This window comes from Pyrus communis, chromosome 12 (assembly GCF_041283825.1).
Source record: "Pyrus communis isolate YQ-2024b chromosome 12, ASM4128382v1, whole genome shotgun sequence".
NCBI classification, from domain to species: domain Eukaryota; kingdom Viridiplantae; phylum Streptophyta; class Magnoliopsida; order Rosales; family Rosaceae; genus Pyrus; species Pyrus communis.
Window position 1 is genome coordinate 23142659 of NC_142576.1, and position 17078 is coordinate 23159736.

Sequence of the window (17078 nt, forward strand, 5' to 3'; positions counted from 1 at the left end):
ATGGGAAGGGAATGGGGACTCGGGACAATCACAGGGAAAGGAACAAAAGGGTGTGGAGTGTGGTAGTGTGTGTGTGGCCCAAAAACATGCCAACAAAGAACCCAAAACACCAATAAACGTAAAGAAATCGAACTAGGGGCAATTTTGTCTTTTCACACGTACATTGTAATATTTCTGGGACGGGCTGTCACAAAAAATCTGTTAAGCTAATAGTTAAGTAATAACATGACAAATATGAGGTCCTCTTAATGCTGATGTGGCTGCCAAACTTGTGTCACTTGAACAAACAACTAATAAAAAAATAAAATTTAATTAGGATATAATACAGACGGAATCCTCTTAGTGCTAACGTGGCTGCCAAACTTTTTCTTTCACAGTTTCTTCCCTTTCAGATATGGACTTGTGTTTCTTGGAGGTACTCGGACTTGGATCATCATTCCCATATTGCTTCCATTCGAACTGTGACGTAAACACAATTAACAGGAGCAGACAAACCAACAACCATGGTCTGGACATTGTCAAGCAGCGCTCACCAATATCTGTTATACATTTCCCAAACTAGCACATCAAATATTTTATGAATGAGAGGCAACTCACAATTCACAAAAAAGAGTAACAAGTAATTAATTTTGACAGCATGTTCTCATTTTATAGTTCGGTTGGACACCAATAACCATTAGCAAGAAACTTTATCTTTATTTATCCTTTTACAATTATTTCATGTTACCATGCTTCATACATGAGTTTGTAAAGATTTAAATTTATATATTAACAAGTATTTCTGGATTTAAAGATGGATTTTTTCTAATATCTTCCATGGGAGCATGAAAATGGCAAAATAATTATAAAGGATAAAAAAAACCTTATTTTCCTAAACATCTTAATACTTAGGGTGAAAAAAATTCCGAACCAAACCGAAAAAATACCGATCCCAAATCAAAAATATTCCAAATCGATTTTCCCAAAATTTTCAGTATGCTATCTCGAAAAAATACCGAAATTTCGGTATGAGAATCAGGATATCTTCCCAATATTTCGGTATTCCCATACCGAACCAAATATATAATTTTAATTGATATATATATATATATATATAGGAAGCCCTTAAGGGAAGGGATTCCCATTTTTCAAAAAACACAGAGACACCCTCTTGAACATTAGATTTAGCTTTAATGAAATTCTGTGGTTGAGGATCTGTGGCCTGTGATTTAATCTCAACCACATAATTTTATTAAAGCCAAATCTAACGGTCAAGAAGGTGTCCCCATTTAAAAAAAATGAGGATCTCTTCCTTTAAGGGGCCTGTATATATATATATATACACACACACACATATAATAATATATATTATTTTTTTAATTATAGTTAGAGTTAATTTGAATCGTTGGATTGTTTCAAATTAATCTATGTCGTGCATTCCTTGTTAGGCTTTCTCCCCATCGAGGACTTGAGTGTCGTTTCAACTTTCGATTTCATTTTTCCTCAGTCTCTCAGCTCAACACCTCAGCCACCGAGAGAGCCCTTTCCTCCTCATATCTGTCTCAAATCCAACTCCGGCCAGCCAGTCACCAGCCCACCACCACACGGATCATCCACCGCTGTCTCTCTCCAACGATGGACCCTTCTTTCACGACACAGCCACAGCCACCACCGGTATCTCTCTCGCAATTCTCTCTATTGCGACTCTCTCGCGATTCTCTCTCTCAGATTCAGACACAGGTAAATAAATATGGGAATTAATTTAGGGTTTGTGAAATTTAATTTACGAATTCTAGATTAGGGTTTGTAATTTTAGGGTTTTTGAAATTTAATTTTCGAATTCTAGATTAGGGTTTGTTTGGTTTCACAAATTCTATTTAATTGATCTAATTGTTCTTGGGTTTTAGCAGATTGGTGAAGGTCCTTCTTTTGCTTTGCTTCTGCAGCTTCTGTGCTGGAGTTTTATTTACCAACAGGTAAATTTCTCAGATGAGTTTTATTTACCAAATGCTTGAAACCCCATGATTATTGTTCTTTTAACTTAAGTAAGATGTCTATTCTTTTAACATAGTCGTAATATATTTTGTTCATGGCTTGGGATAAAGTAATCAGGAACTTATGGATTAGAACTGTTTGCGTGGGATAAAGTAATCAGGAAACATTGACATAGGCATATGGATTAGAATTGTTTGTCTCCCACATTTGTGATGCCAACGGTCTAGATTGGAAAAGAGTGACCCGAACTTTCAGAATGTTGTACAAGATGTTGGCAGAGTTGTCAAATATTGTATGGTTTGTACTTATTGGTCCTTGTGAACCTTCTGTATTTAAGCCTCTTGAGTTATAAGTGGTTGCTTGTCTACGAACGTTTAAAATTTGAAGTCTATGGGTCGATTATGTTGGGGATGGAAGAAGACTACACTAGTACAATGAAGTTGTCATTCCTCTAGTAGGTGGCATTTTGCTCCTTTCACAATCCTTACAAAGTTGCATTTCATGTGGCATATTGCATTTCAGAACAATTATTTTCTTTGATTGGCTCCTCCTGTATGTTATGTCAGTTCCTGTTTTCTTTGATTGGGTCCTCTAGTAGGTGGCGCTTTGCTGCTATTCTGCACCGTCCAAAAGCCCAAAAGCCCAAAAATATTTCGGGATTTTTGAAAATTGGGATTTCCGAAAATTTGATTTGGGATAGATCTTGAAATTGGGAATACCGAAAATTTCGGTTTGAGAATCGGGAATACCAAAAATTTCAGCTTTTATTGGTTTGTAGTAACAAGTACTAAAACACAATCTATGAAAGGGGAAAAAGGAAGAAACTTTGGAGTTAATTTTCTATTCCTACATTTTCTCACCAACCAAACACGACCTAAGAAGCAAGAAACGGGAACCCCATTAACCCAATCCAAGAAACTACTAATAAAACTTAAAAAAGTCAGTGAAAGAGAAAAGCATGGAACTTACAATTCAAACCGATCTGACTCGACCGACCCAACAAGCGACACATTTTTTAATCTGGATTGGAATATTTTCAATAGCATCTTCTTAGATACCAACGTAATATTTTATTTAGTGACAGAATTTTCTCTTTTGATGATGGAATAGTGACAGAATATTTTATTATTGGCGACCACCACCATCACCAACGACTAGATATATGATTTGATTGATTCCCACTACCGACACAAAACAGTTCTTAAACGACAAGTACCAAAAGAGGTTGAGTAAAAAACTTGGAAACGGAATAATAAATCTTGATGATTTTTGCATTCAAATTTTTTTTTTTTTTTTTTCAAAAACTATATATGGAAAGAAGGGGTGTATTTTTTTGTAATGACCTTCACTTTCATGATTTCATCATATGACTTCCAAATCATAGGTCTTTACGTATTGAGAATGACCTTTTCATACTTGTGTGTAGTAGTTCCTCTTAACTTTTTCCTCCGAATCAATTGAAAAGGTGTGATTATCTCACTTCAAAATTGAGTACGAAATTGTCGTAACATAATCTCACGAGTACTTACTCATAAATTATATGTTAGAAATTTTTTAATGTAAATCCACAAAACAAGTGTGTGTTTGAAATAAGAACACGAAATTAGATTATATCTCAAATTTTGAACTTCAAAATTGTATAAAATGAAATAAAAAAACATAAAAAGGCAAGGATGATATCCTAAGTTCATCTGCCTGTTTGGTATCCTATTTGAAAATTTTTATCATTTCTCAAAACATTTCTTAAAAACAATTTTCTTTAAGACTTAAAAACATTATTGATTTGTGATTTAAAAATTTTAAATCTCACAACTTAAACTAGACAAAGATATCTTAAAAAAAAAAGGGGGGGGGTGGGGTTGCAGGAGAGGGAGAAAGAGGAGAAATGAGGAAAGAAAATAAGAGATGATTGAAGGAAAGAGAAAGAAAAGAGAGGATCGCACAAGATAAAAAGGAAAATGAGTAAGAAAAAAAACTGAAAGAATGAAGAAAGCAAATTGAAGGAGAGACAAAAAAGGTAAAAGAAAGAGAGGAGAGAGAAAGGTTTGGAGTGAGACAGGAGGAAGGAGAGAAAAGAAGTAAACGAGTTTAAGTTTAAAAACTCTAAGAACTCATTTTTTATGTTTATAGAGAATAGACTATATTTTTTAGTTAGTCTTGAGTTCAGTTTTTAAAAATAATTCTATCAAACAAGTTTTTACTTTCACCTGTATCATACAGAATTATATGGTTGTAGTTTGCATCTCCGAAACACGTCCAAAAACGCTTCTAGATTGAAGAGGGAGCATTCACGAAGGCAATTTCACTGTATATTTCATTTAGCCCCTGTAATATTGGCGGCTCCTTTTGCCGGTGGAGGAGTTACAACTTACAAGTACCAACAAGTCGATGAACACGGCTCCTTTTGATTACGCAGCAGTTAGCATTCAATCTCATTCTCAACAAAATCATTACAAATTCCAACAAGTCGATGAACACGGCTCATTAAAACCCCGTCTTCCTAATAACCTTTTGAAGCCAAGTCTCTGTATGTTCAACGGATGGAATCGAGTAATCCCAATATAATCACTACGCAAATGACATCAAACATAGCTTACAAGGCAAGGGTAACGCAAACGTCCACAATCGCGCAAACCATACGAGGTGCAATCAATCCGCAACACTTAATTCAACAATATTTAGACAGTATAACGATCCAGATACCAAGTAAGAAATGGTAAAAACCAAAGACAGTACTGCTTAAGTACTTACGGAAAGAAGAAAGCAAAACCAGTGCCGGTGTGGAAGGAAATAGACATGACAAAACCACACATCTAACAATGGTACTGATAGTGAGGACCGATTATACCAACCATTTTAGAAAGTAAACTCAAGGCATCACTACAGCTTACATGCTAATCATAAGATCAGAGTCGGATGAAACGCTAACGCGTGAAACCCCGACAAATAAGCATCAAAATTTAACATCACAAGGGTTCCAAATTCTAACAGATGAGAAACAAAGCCATAGCATTGTTTCACAGATCAAACTAATCACAAATGAATACCAAAACCAGAAAATTAAACCTAACCATTTCGACCAAAACAATTAGACCTAAACATGCCCATAAATTCCGAAAGCTAAAACCCCGAAAGAACACGAACAAATCGAGAAACTAGCACACTAAAACCAGATTATCGGTGTCCATCAGAATCAACAACAATAAACACCAAAACAATTAATTCAACAAACGAAATCAACTGCAACGCTTTCGATTCTCAATGCAAATATAACATAATCCCATAACAAAAGACGTCATCCGCATTGCTTCCTCAATAAAATTAAACACATAAAAATTTAGCAATAAGCTAACTTCTTCCTAATCCAAAAACCAAATGTAGTATAGCATCAAAACCCGATCATTCTCTAAACCCGTTTCAGTACCTCCTGGGTCCACCACGCACGAACCCCAGATTCTGAGACTGTGCTTCCGGGTCGACCCGCTTGACGCCGGGCATGTCGGCCATGCCCAGAGCAGAGAGCATGTCGATGGTTTCCTTGTCGACGGAGATCTCGTCGATCTTGATAGCGGACTCCTCAGGGACGAAGTCCATGCGGCGCTCGCGCTCCTCCTCCTGCAGCTTCAGGGAGATGCCGCGGACCGGGCCCTTCTGGATCCGCTTCATCAGGTGGGTGGAGAATCCGGCAATCTTGTTGCGGAGGCGCTTGGAGGGGATGATGGCGACTTCCTCGAGGATCTTCTTGTTGGTGTGGAAGTCCAGGGTCATGCGCGAGTAGTAGCGCTCGATGACCTGGCGGGAGGATTTCTTCACTGTTTTTGTGCGGACGCGACCCATGGTGGTGGATTTGCGCGGAGGAGATGGGAGGTGACGGCCGCTGGTATGTGCGTCTGCGTGTGAGAGGCGAGAAGAGGGTTAAGGGAAGTGAGAAGTAGGGTTTTAGGTATTTATGGGAAATCAGTGTGGCCTTGTTAGAGAATTGATTGGGCCAATAAGAAATTGGGCCTTGCAAATTAAAACTAATTAATTATAATTTTCGAAATTACTATTGTAATTTTGTGCTAATTTTTTTAAAGAATTTTAGAAGTTGTAGACTTTTTTTTTTTTTTTTAAGAGATAGTCATGGTTTTTCTTTCAAAATATTTATCCGATTACGTACTTTTTATATTTTACCCTACAAAATATTTTCTTTTTCTAAAAATAAAATATAATCATATTTTATTTTTTGTTGGTAAAAAATATAATCGTATCTTCAAAATAACAAAAATGGTGGATGTTTATATTTTTTAAAATTATTATGTACACATTTTAATAAGAGAGTTATTTTTTATATATTACTAATATGTTTATTATGGGTTTTCACGTGTTGGTTTAATTCATTTATGGATTGGTACGTTTATGTTCGTTTTTGCTTATATAATTTTTTGAAATGTTTAATTTTAGTGTTTGGTATGTTTAGTTTTAATTTTTAGTACGTTGGTTTCAGTTTTTGGTACGCTTAATTTAAACTTTTGGTACATATCATTGATTAATAAATTAATAATTATCTTTCTTTGTTTGGATTAATAATAATAATAATTTTCGTATAAAGAAGGCTAAATTTAGGAGTTTTGGATATTATTTTTTTAATTTAGAAAGAGGACAGTTCAAGGAATGTTTCACAAAAATTGTAGAAAGTAGTTTAATTAAAATTTTAAAAGCTATGGATGTTTGGTTATATTTATAGGGACAGGTATGCCTTTGATAATAAGTTGTAGAAGCGATTTCAATTGCACCACGTACGCCTCCTGAAACTTTATCTCAATATCCATGCAGCGAAACTAATTGCATAAAAGACCAAATGCTACTTATCTACAAAGAGATAATAAAGCATGTGTCAAAATGCTGTTTCATTACTTGATTTTCAAGAAAATAATAAACTAAAAGTAAAAAATTCATTACCACAAGTGAAAAAGTAAAAATTCATTACAAATAAAGCAGATATTTACCAGTCCCAAAAGAGAAAACGTAGTGCATATTTACAATATATTCACATTTCTTAAATTTGTTTTTGAGTTCTTGAATACTTGAATGAAAAACCATGTTGGGTGTTCTTGAAACTGAGCTAAAAGTAGAGCTCAAGAACTTGTAATCGACACATATAACAAGTACACTATATTAGGGCGCTAGAGAGAACCATGTCGAAAAAACTCAGCGAAATAACGTCACATAAAAAACCTTAAAATTCTTCTAGTTTGAATGACAAAGTGTCACTTACTTGCGTTATTGCTTTTTTCGTTGCTCTTTATTTAGTTCTTTAAACGATAAAAGCATGAAAACCTTCAATAAATTCCTTTCAAAGAAGAAAGCAAATTGTAGGATTCAAAGCTGAGTGCCCGACGTTTGAACATACACACCACCTTGTGTCGAGGACTTTCTGCTTGGCCGGCTGCATCCATGTGTGGAGCTTGATTCTAAAAGCACAAAATCCGGCCACAAGGCGACCAATCTGTGTGCACATTTGTATGCGGGAAGTTGGGAGGAGACGAGCGACTAGTTAGGTTTATGTGTGAGAGAGGTGAACTTAGACAGACTGTTTGGCTGCTACAATTGTAGAAGAATCAAGGGCAGATTTTGAGGTGTGTGCACTGCGAATGTGTACTGAAATGTCAAATGTGTATGTGGATGTAAACTAAATTGGTAAAGAAAATGGACCTATTGTCGCAGTCATACAGAATATGGACCTGATAATTCATGCATTTAAATTATTTTGCTCTTTTCATTTGTACGGAATTTAGCATTCTCAAACAATACATGTAAATAGCACAAGGCTTACTACAATATAACAAGCAGGATCTAAAACATGTTATCAAGCTACCTTTTCTAACTTATACTACTAAACAAATGTATATAAGCAATAGTATCATCTTATACGATCTTAAAACCCGCAGCACCACGCAGGCATTTTTGCTTGCTAGTTTGAATGAAGTTTTCATAATACTCCAAAAGAGGAAGCGCAAAAGGATCAAAACATAGCACAACAAATGGATGATGCTTACAGAACCTGGTTTGATGACATGAAATCCCTCAAAACCCTAGTAAGAGACTGATTAGTGGTGCTATAACCTCCATCCACAAGAAGGTTCAGTCCATTCACAAATTTGGACTCGTCACTCGCCAAGTACACGGCAGCCTCCGCCACATCCTCTGCCCTCGGCACCACTCCTTTCAACACCGCCGAAGCGCAGATCATCTCCTCCACTGTATTTCTTTCAATCCCCAAAAGATTCGTCAGAAACGGGGTTGCCATGGCACCCGGAGATATGCAATTGACTCTAATTCCGTGCTGCCCCAAGTCCACGCACAAGCTTTTCATAAGTCCCACCACCGCGTGCTTCGACATGGCGTAAGCGTGTGTAGACTGGCCGCAAGTCACTGACGCCACGCTTGAAGTGAAAAGAATGACACCTTTTTTAGCAGGGATCATTGCCCTAGCAGCATGCTTGGCTCCCAAGAAAGCACCATAGACATTCACATCAAACACTTGCTTGAAGTTTTCGCCATCAGCACCCAAAATAGTTGGGTCCAATTTGCCGGATACGCCTGCATTGTTGTACATGATGTCAAGCCTTCCGTACATCGACAGAGCCACGTCTACAACATTTTTCACATCCGAATCGACAGTGACATCGCAACGTATGTACGAAATGGAATCTCCGTCTGGGTCGAGTTCTTTGCAGAGGGACAGGGCTAGTTCGTCTTGGACGTCGGCTATGACGACTTTTGCACCATGGAACACAAACAATCTTGCAGTGCTCTCTCCAATTCCACTAGCACCTCCGGTGATAATTGCCACTTTGCCTTCTAACCTGAAAATTAATGATGACAAATGTAGGACAAACTAGGAATTCAAACCCTGAACCTCGAGCTACCTTAACCAGATGAGCTATAAGCCCTGCTCGGACGCTAGATATCGAATGATGAAAATTAAGCGTACCTTTTAGGACCCGGAATTGGAGCTGGTGAGGAAGGACTGCTCATCTTAATTTCAGTGATCGATGCAAGTATATGGAGACACTTATTAATGGTTTGATACTGAGGTCCTTTTGAAAAACATAGGTATCAAAAAAGCTTGTGAACTTCAGTTTTTTTTCATAATTTTAGGTGAAAAAAAATAAAAAAACCTAAAACACGAAGCAGCAAAACTTAGTTTTGAAAAAACCGGTTTTTTTTTGTCTCTCTTCTGTCCTCTCTCACTCTAAGCTTCTGCGGATTACTTGGACAGGAGCGGCGAGAGGTTTGTCGGATTTCTGGGCTTTGTCAAAATCTGGGTTGCTCAAAGAATGCTAGATTTGCACCCTTCTGCTTGACACCCAAAATCTCAACGGGACGGCCTCGACGTCTTCGCCACTAACACCGACAGTAAGTCCCGAAATCGAAGTCCATCATTCCTCCGCGAATCAGTTGATGCGACCCAGCCTTCTTTAGGATCTGGCAGAGAGAGAGACAGAGAGAGAAGGGGGAGAGAGGGGGTAAGCGGCAGAAGAGAGAAAATACAGAGGTTCTGCAAAAATAAAGGAAAAGAAGAAAGACGACCCCTTGCAAAAAGGAATAGAATTAAAAAATTATAAATATCTTAATTAAAAAAAGTAAAATAGTACAGCTGTTTAGTAAATAGTTTATATAAATATTGTAAATGTGATAATAAAAGAAAATATAAAAAAATTATTATATAATATTAAATATCTTTTTTTTTAGCCATTGTGCACAATTACATATGTTTTACATAAAAATTTTAACAAATACTATAACACTGTATTTTTTGTTAAAAGCATTTTTATAAAAAAAAAATTAGCAAAAATTCCACTACTTTATTTCACAACTATTTGTTCTCACGTCACATTAAAAATAATTTTCTTTTAAAGTACAAAAATAGCAAACCACCGCTGCATGAATCAAACAAGGAGGTGGATTGTCTGCCCTCTCATTTCCATACTCTCTTCATGCTCTCTTATTTGTATGGTCACGGTTAAGTCATGTCAAAATTTAATATTTATATTACTTTTTGTTTTATTATTTCTATAAAAAATTAATATAAAATGTTAACTTGGCTTAACCGTGATTACATCACATAAGGCTTATAGAGAATATGAAAATCGGAGGGTAAACAATCCACCTCTATTAAACAATGTTTGTGTTGTGTGTTTATATGTACTCTACCAATATAAAAATCATTGGATAGAGTGACAATTGCTGGTTAGGTCACCGACAAGTTTACGTGGCCCGATTTGAATGCATGTGACGGACAAAACCTGGTTTTGAAGCTTTTAAATTTTGTTTGGAAGTGTTTGTTTTTTTTTTTCATGGTTAGGTTTCAATGTTTTTTTTTTTTTTTTTTAATTAGGATTCCAATTGTACGTATAAATTAATCATAGGGTTAAGGCTCTGTTTAATATTATATTTTGTTACAAATCACCGCTACCATCACCATAACTAGAATTGCCGCCACCGTCGCTATCAGTGTTAATTATGCATCCAAATCACCACACACCATTATTGACATCACTACCATACTTCTACCATTGTTGCTACCATCACCACCACCTCCTCTAGTGATCCGCCACCAACCACCACTACTCCCGCCACCATTGTTATTGCCAACCACCTCAACTTCAAACGCTTTTACACTACTTTTTATACTTACAGTGTTTTTTAAAATACAGTTTATCAAACACTCAATTACTTTATTTTACAATTAATTATTCTTATTGTTTGGGCCCAAAATATTATTGCTGGGCCGAGCAGCAGGATGTGCTCGGCCCAAGGAGATGATAAATACTATGGGCCGAATAATAGGGCCCGGGCCAGCTAACAGGGTCGGCCAAATCCTATCATAAGTAGTCCAGATAAATAGAAAGGTCGAGGAAGTCCTGGTGCAACTAAGATTCTCGGCCAGCAAGGAATGAAGTCCCGAAAAGAAGGAAAATTCAGAATCCCAGTAGGAGTAGGTTTGTTCGAGGAAGAAGCGAAATGGGACAAGGACTCCCAATCCAAATCGGATTCGGTTTCAAGGAATGGGGCACTATAAATACAAGAAATCATGCAAACAGAAAGGACCTTAAAAATCAGCATACAATTGCCCTGCGTAAAACCTCTCAACACCTTGAGATTTTTTTCCTTTTCTTTTCCTGCCGACACACCTTCAGTTTGGATAAACAGCACTGTGGAAGCGCCCGGCGAGCACCTTCAGTTTGGATAAACAGCACTGCTGCCGCAGAATCAGCCGACCGAGAAGCATCTTCAGTTTGGATAAACAGCACTGCGTCAAGGTCGACCGATTATCTATCCAAGTCTCGGTCGAGAAAGGTTTTCGAACCTTTGTTGGCAGAGGTCACCTTGCTAGCCTTCTCGGCATAGTTAGGTGTTACGAATTACATTGCTCGGCGTACTGGTCGCCGAGTGGTTTTATGATTGGATACTCACAAGTGAGTTTCAGGGTTCGGCATTCCGACAGCCGAACTACGTTTACCATCAAGACATACATCACGTTCGAGTACCTGTGCCCATACACCTTGGTCTCGATTCGACGTGCTTATACTCTCACGAATATAATCACAGTGACCGAATCGGGCTCGGACGATTTGTGAACTCCGCAGAATTAGCAGCCTTGTCTTCAGGCTGTAGAACCCAGAGACCGAGAGTGTTCCTTCCTCGGCCGCAATCGCAAGTTAAAGAAGTCAGCGACGCGCTCAAAGCTACATCAACAAATTTTACTCCTCGGCCAGGCTCGGCCGACGAGTTGGCACGCCCCGCATTCGACCGAATGACGTAGTTAGCTTATTAGTTACTCGGCCTGCGCGCCACATAGGTTTTGTAATTTTTAGGGTCAACACTTATAACACATCAAAAATAATTTTAATAAAAATACAGCACTCCCAAACTAGTAATTAAGTACGTTTGCTTTAGAGAATTGTTATTGGCACTCCAAAAATCTCATTCTACACTCTAAACTTTTTATATTTGGAAATAAAAATACACTTGTGAGAAGTGTAGAATAAGATTTTTAAAGCGTCAATAACACTTCCGTTGCTTTAAACACGAAGAAAAAACTTGGCGAGAGATAAAAGCCAAGCAGAAACGTCCCAACTGCTACAAGATGAGGAGATATTGCAAAGCAAAATGCCGGGCAAGATTCACAGTGCACGTAGGATTATATTTCTATATTTTTTTTTTCCCTGGACCACATTTTGCCCTGGATTGGATAAAAATGACGGGTTCTAATTGTCGGCATCCCTTGAGATTAATTTTTATTTTTAATTTTTTATGCACGTTAAATTTGGGGTAGATTAATCACATTTGCAGAATCAAATTGCTTTTATACACTGCCACCCCATCTTCCCTTTGCTGATGATAGTTTTGTTTTTGTTAGAAGTTCTTTACAAAAGTGTGTACAGGTAAAACGGTTATTGAAAACATATGAAGAAGCCACGGGACAAACTATAAATTACACGAAAAGTTGTGTCGCATTCAGTGCAAACTTGACAGAGTACGATAAGCAACATCTGGCTACTTGTCTTAGCATGTCTAGAGGGGATTACCATGACCGTTACTTGGGTTTACCCGTGTTTGTGGGACGGGCTAAGAAGGCAACGTTCTCGTATATTAAGGATCGGTTATGGAAAAAAAAATTAAATGGGTGGAAAGTCTCCCTGTTGAGTACTGCGGGCAAGGAGATTCTAATTAAAACTATGGCACAATCAGTACCGATTTATACTATACAGACTTTCCTTTTGCCAAAGACGTTTTGTGATGAACTCAATCAAATGGTGGCTCAGTATTGGTAGGGGCGTGAACATGGCAAGAGGAATATACATTGGATGAAATGGAGTAAACTTTGCTAGCCGGAGGGTGAGGGAGGTTTGGGTTTTAAAGACCTTTATGCGTTTAATCTAGCGTTACTACCAGCAAAGCAAGCTGGGATGGAGGTTATTACAAAATCCCAATTCTCTTGTGTCCCAAATACTCAAAGCAAAGTATTATCCTACAACGGACTTTGCTCATGCTACGGTTAAGTAGAATGCTTCATATTGTTGGAGGAGTATCGTAGCTACTCGTCAAGTGCTTTCCAGAGGTGCTAGGTGGCGGGTGGGGGACGGACGGATCACAAATCAGGATTTGGGGAGATGGTTGGTTGCCAAGGCCTAATTTTCCCATGGTGTTGAGCCCAATACCCCAAGGTAGGGACACCACCTGCACGGTGGATATGTTAATGCTGCAAGGAAGTGGAAAATGGAATTGGGAGGTTTTGAGAAATACGTTCTCTGAGGAGGAATTTAATTTAATTGTTAGTATCCCTCTAAGTATTTTTAAACCTCCTGATATTATTCTATGGTCTGAGGAAAGAAATGGAAAGTTCACTACTAAGAGCGCCTAACATAAGGACTAAATTGTTCAAATTCAAAGCATCGGAATCAAAATAAAATTCGAGTGAAAACACAATGTACTTAGAAATAAATATATGACTTGAATGTTGAGCTGTTTTATCCACCTCTTGTAAGACATATATGCAACACAGTCCATAGACCACAGATATGCCATTGAATCACGAAACTCAAGAACAATATGACAGTACAAGGATAAGGAGAAAACGTACCTTTAGAACTTGATGTAGAAGATGAAGCCATTGCAGCTTCAAAACTATTAGCCTTCTTCTCTTTAGCAAAACACAAAAGCTCTCCAAACAATAGGCCTTAGGGACGAAATAAGCAAAGAGATTGCAGGAGCAGTGGCTAATGTTCATATATATCCTAACTTATTCTACTATTAGAATCAGCATAGGAATTTACCACTCAAACCATATTGACACAAGAACGAACTACAATCCTAATACAAAGTTAAGTCCCAAACCTAAGACAACTTTCAATACTTTCAATCCTAAATGAAATAGGATTACTCCAAGCTTATTAACAAGACTTTTCCATTTTGAATTCATATACTATAAACCCAGCTCAATATGTCAAAATCATACTCACACTCTAACACCTCTCACTCAAACTTGTAACAAACAAGGATGATAATATTTTTGTTCACCACCCTTAAGTGATGGTGATACTTAGAGCATCCCCAATGGGAGCTCTATCCTCCATGAGGCTACTACATTTCAAGCCTTAGAGAGAAATTTCATCTCCAATGAGCTGGAAAATGGCGCTAGATCCACCACTAGGGCTAGCAACTTCCTTTCTTGGGTAACATAAAATCGAGTTACATCTAACCCCAAAAAACAGTGGGTACCACAAAAAAAAGTAGCAACCCATATGAGCAAAATTCTATCACTCTCCCTCCACTTGCTAATACACTTGTACTCTTCTTTTATTATTATTTTTAGTTCTTTTTCCTTACTTATTTTCTTGCAATTTGGCTATTTAATGATTGTTTTAAATTCCATAAGAATTAAAATTTCAAATTGATTTAACATTCATGGGCATTGGTGGATGAAATTTTCAAATAATTTTTTTTTTCAAAGTTGTATGATATTAATTTACCAATTGGTGCTAGGTAAATTGTTGTGTTATACGTGAAAAATCAAATTATTTCAGAGGGCCAAGTGGGGGTTTGTTTCTTTCAACGGATGAGATTGAGATAAGAGAATCTAATCCAATGAACAATTCACAAGTGATTAAATCTAACTTTGTCACATTTTGAACTTTTTAGGTTGAAAGGTCCATAAAAAAAAAATTAAGATGGCACATCCAAAAATCAACTTAAGAAAAGCTCACACACAAAAAAAAAATCATCGCTTAATCAAATTACTACATAAATAAATATATATAGCCCCATATAAAGCCCGAAATATATAGCCCTTCATTGGAGAGAGATTCTTTTATGAAGCCTCAAAGATTCCTCGGAGCTCTAAAATGGGTTATATCCACCACTTTTCAAGCCCCATATAGAACCTCTCATTGGGGATACTCTTACCACATTACCTACTCGTTGTTAGATGAGTTTATATTTTGAAACTTGTATGGTGATGTCCAACCTTCTAAAACATACAATTATAAGATTGCTTAGTGGAAAACCCGAAAATTTCTACTCCAATAGGGGTACCTAAAAACTGGTCAATTTTTAGAATGAATTTGTAACAGATTATTAATGACCTCAAACTCAAACATGTAAAAAGAAAAAAAATATGTAGCAGCTAAACAGATGAAGGCTCTGGAGGGTACTGTAACATTTTGAAAGAGGGATTAAGGATGCTAAAATCCCCATCTATCAAGAGATTATGCCCACTGATGTACCTAGCTTAATCACTTGCCAAATATAGAGCTGCATTTGCCACATCAACTGCCTTAAGTGCCACAAACTTCAAGTTGGCTAGAGAGCCCATCACATTCTCGATCTCCTTATCCCAAACTGACTGACCCAACTCAAAGGCTGCATTTTTCGTCAGGCCATTCACTGCATGCTTGGAACAACAATATGCATGTGAGGCAGCACCACCAACATACAAGCTTATGCTAGCAGTTGAAATTATGCCAAGGAAATTTCCGGTGACATTGATGCTAAGCACGCGCTCGAAATCCCCTTTTCATTGTCGATGATTGGCACTTTGTTCGGGTCAACTATGTCTGCGTTGTTGAACATGATGTCTAGCTTTCCACATGTAGCAACTGCTTTGTGTACGACGTTTTTTATTTAGGCTTCGTCTGTGACATCACAGTGGACGAACATGCAATCCGATGGGCTAATGGATTCGCGGACTGAATGGCCCAGATCATCGTGGACATCTGCAATGACGACTTCGGCTCGTGCTGGACAAAGATTTTGGCTGTGCATTCTCCAATGCTGCTGGCTCCTCTCCAGTAATTAGTGTCACCTTTCCCTCTAGCCTGCATTCGGTTACAAAATAAATTACTTTTGAAAATTCAACATACATAATCTCCAAACAGTAGGATTTGCTATTGACAGAGTATTCGATTGATGAGGATCTATATTCCGTCATCTTAAAATTTTCATAATTTGCAATTTCTTCATCAAAATGTAGGGTTATGAAACACACTCAGAACTCAATTACCTTTTCGTAAGGTTGATTCTAGATGAATCACATTGATGAACTGCATTAGCAGATTCAAACTTAACCAAGTTGATTAGCTACAACAACGTGTTTTTTTTTAAAGAACTTTAACGAAAAGCTTCCGGTACTGTTCACTTTAAAGAAAAATCACATTTTTACACTAAAAAATCAATCCTTGTACCATTCACTTTACCCTTTATTTTGTTCTTATTGTTAAAACCCAAAATTTTCAAGCATTTTTCATTAGTTTTTTTTTATTTTATTTTTTATTTTTTATGCACACAAATTCAAATCTCTCTTCTTGCATTTTTAGTATATAACAATGATGCAATTATTAGAACGAATGAACACATTGACTCCCATGGTCAAATTGAATCATGTTCTCAATGGCTCCTCAACCAAATGGTGGGGGAGCCGAAGATTTGCCTTAGCGTCTACACATAAATCCATAGCTTGGACCAATTAAGGAGATGAAATGACTACCGAGCTCTTTCTTCACTTCATGCACTTTTCTTTATTTTTAGTAATTGGATTGAATAACTAAAAACCTAGGCCATCATGTTGACGAAACTAGACTGTTTCTATCATGAGAAAACTTTTGTTTGGTAATTTGGTTGCTAGCTAGGATGAGTAAAGAGGCTGCAGTTCGTGAGTTAATTAGCAGGAAAAAAAAGGTAAAACTTGATTAATATGACAAAAAAACTTTGATGCTCTGCTAAGTTGCAAACTTTCTCGTGACTGAATAGAGTACTGAGGAGAATGCCATTGCTCAGAGAGAGAGAGAGAGAGAGAGAGAGAGAGTACTAGTTCTCTTTTGACTATTGTTCAATTACTATTTTCTTTTAACTATTTCTCTAATACTTTCTCAGTTTTCTCCGTTACAATTTTCTTTTAACTATTGTTCAATTACTAGTTGCAACTCCCCTTGAGACATTCGTTTAATATGTCCATTATTTGTTATGAAAGGAAATCCTCAAAAGTAAACAGGATAATGGATTGATTTGGTTTGACTAGTCTTGTGGTTCTGTTTGGTTTGATTTTTTAACATTGACTT

At 37.1% G+C, this 17078-nt stretch overlaps 2 protein-coding genes and 1 pseudogene across 2 annotated transcripts; all 3 read right to left on the reverse strand.

Moving 5' to 3' along the window:
- Positions 1 to 5196: 5196 nt before the first annotated feature.
- On the reverse strand, positions 5197 to 5908 carry LOC137745773 (small ribosomal subunit protein eS17w). Its single transcript, XM_068485784.2, has one exon. It carries the CDS (start codon positions 5809 to 5811, stop codon positions 5392 to 5394), a length of 420 nt encoding a protein of 139 aa, XP_068341885.1. The 5' UTR covers positions 5812 to 5908; the 3' UTR covers positions 5197 to 5391.
- Positions 5909 to 7693: 1785 nt separating this feature from the next.
- LOC137746286 (short chain aldehyde dehydrogenase 1) lies at positions 7694 to 9556 on the reverse strand. The gene is made up of 2 exons (XM_068486362.2): positions 8951 to 9556; positions 7694 to 8822 (listed from the first exon to the last, which is right to left on the reverse strand). The coding sequence occupies exons 1-2, from the start codon at positions 8992 to 8994 to the stop codon at positions 8009 to 8011; spliced, it is 858 nt and encodes a 285-aa protein (XP_068342463.2). The 5' UTR covers positions 8995 to 9556; the 3' UTR covers positions 7694 to 8008.
- A 5592-nt stretch (positions 9557 to 15148) lies between these two features.
- On the reverse strand, positions 15149 to 16790 carry LOC137744559 (secoisolariciresinol dehydrogenase pseudogene; annotated as a pseudogene).
- Positions 16791 to 17078: the final 288 nt, after the last annotated feature.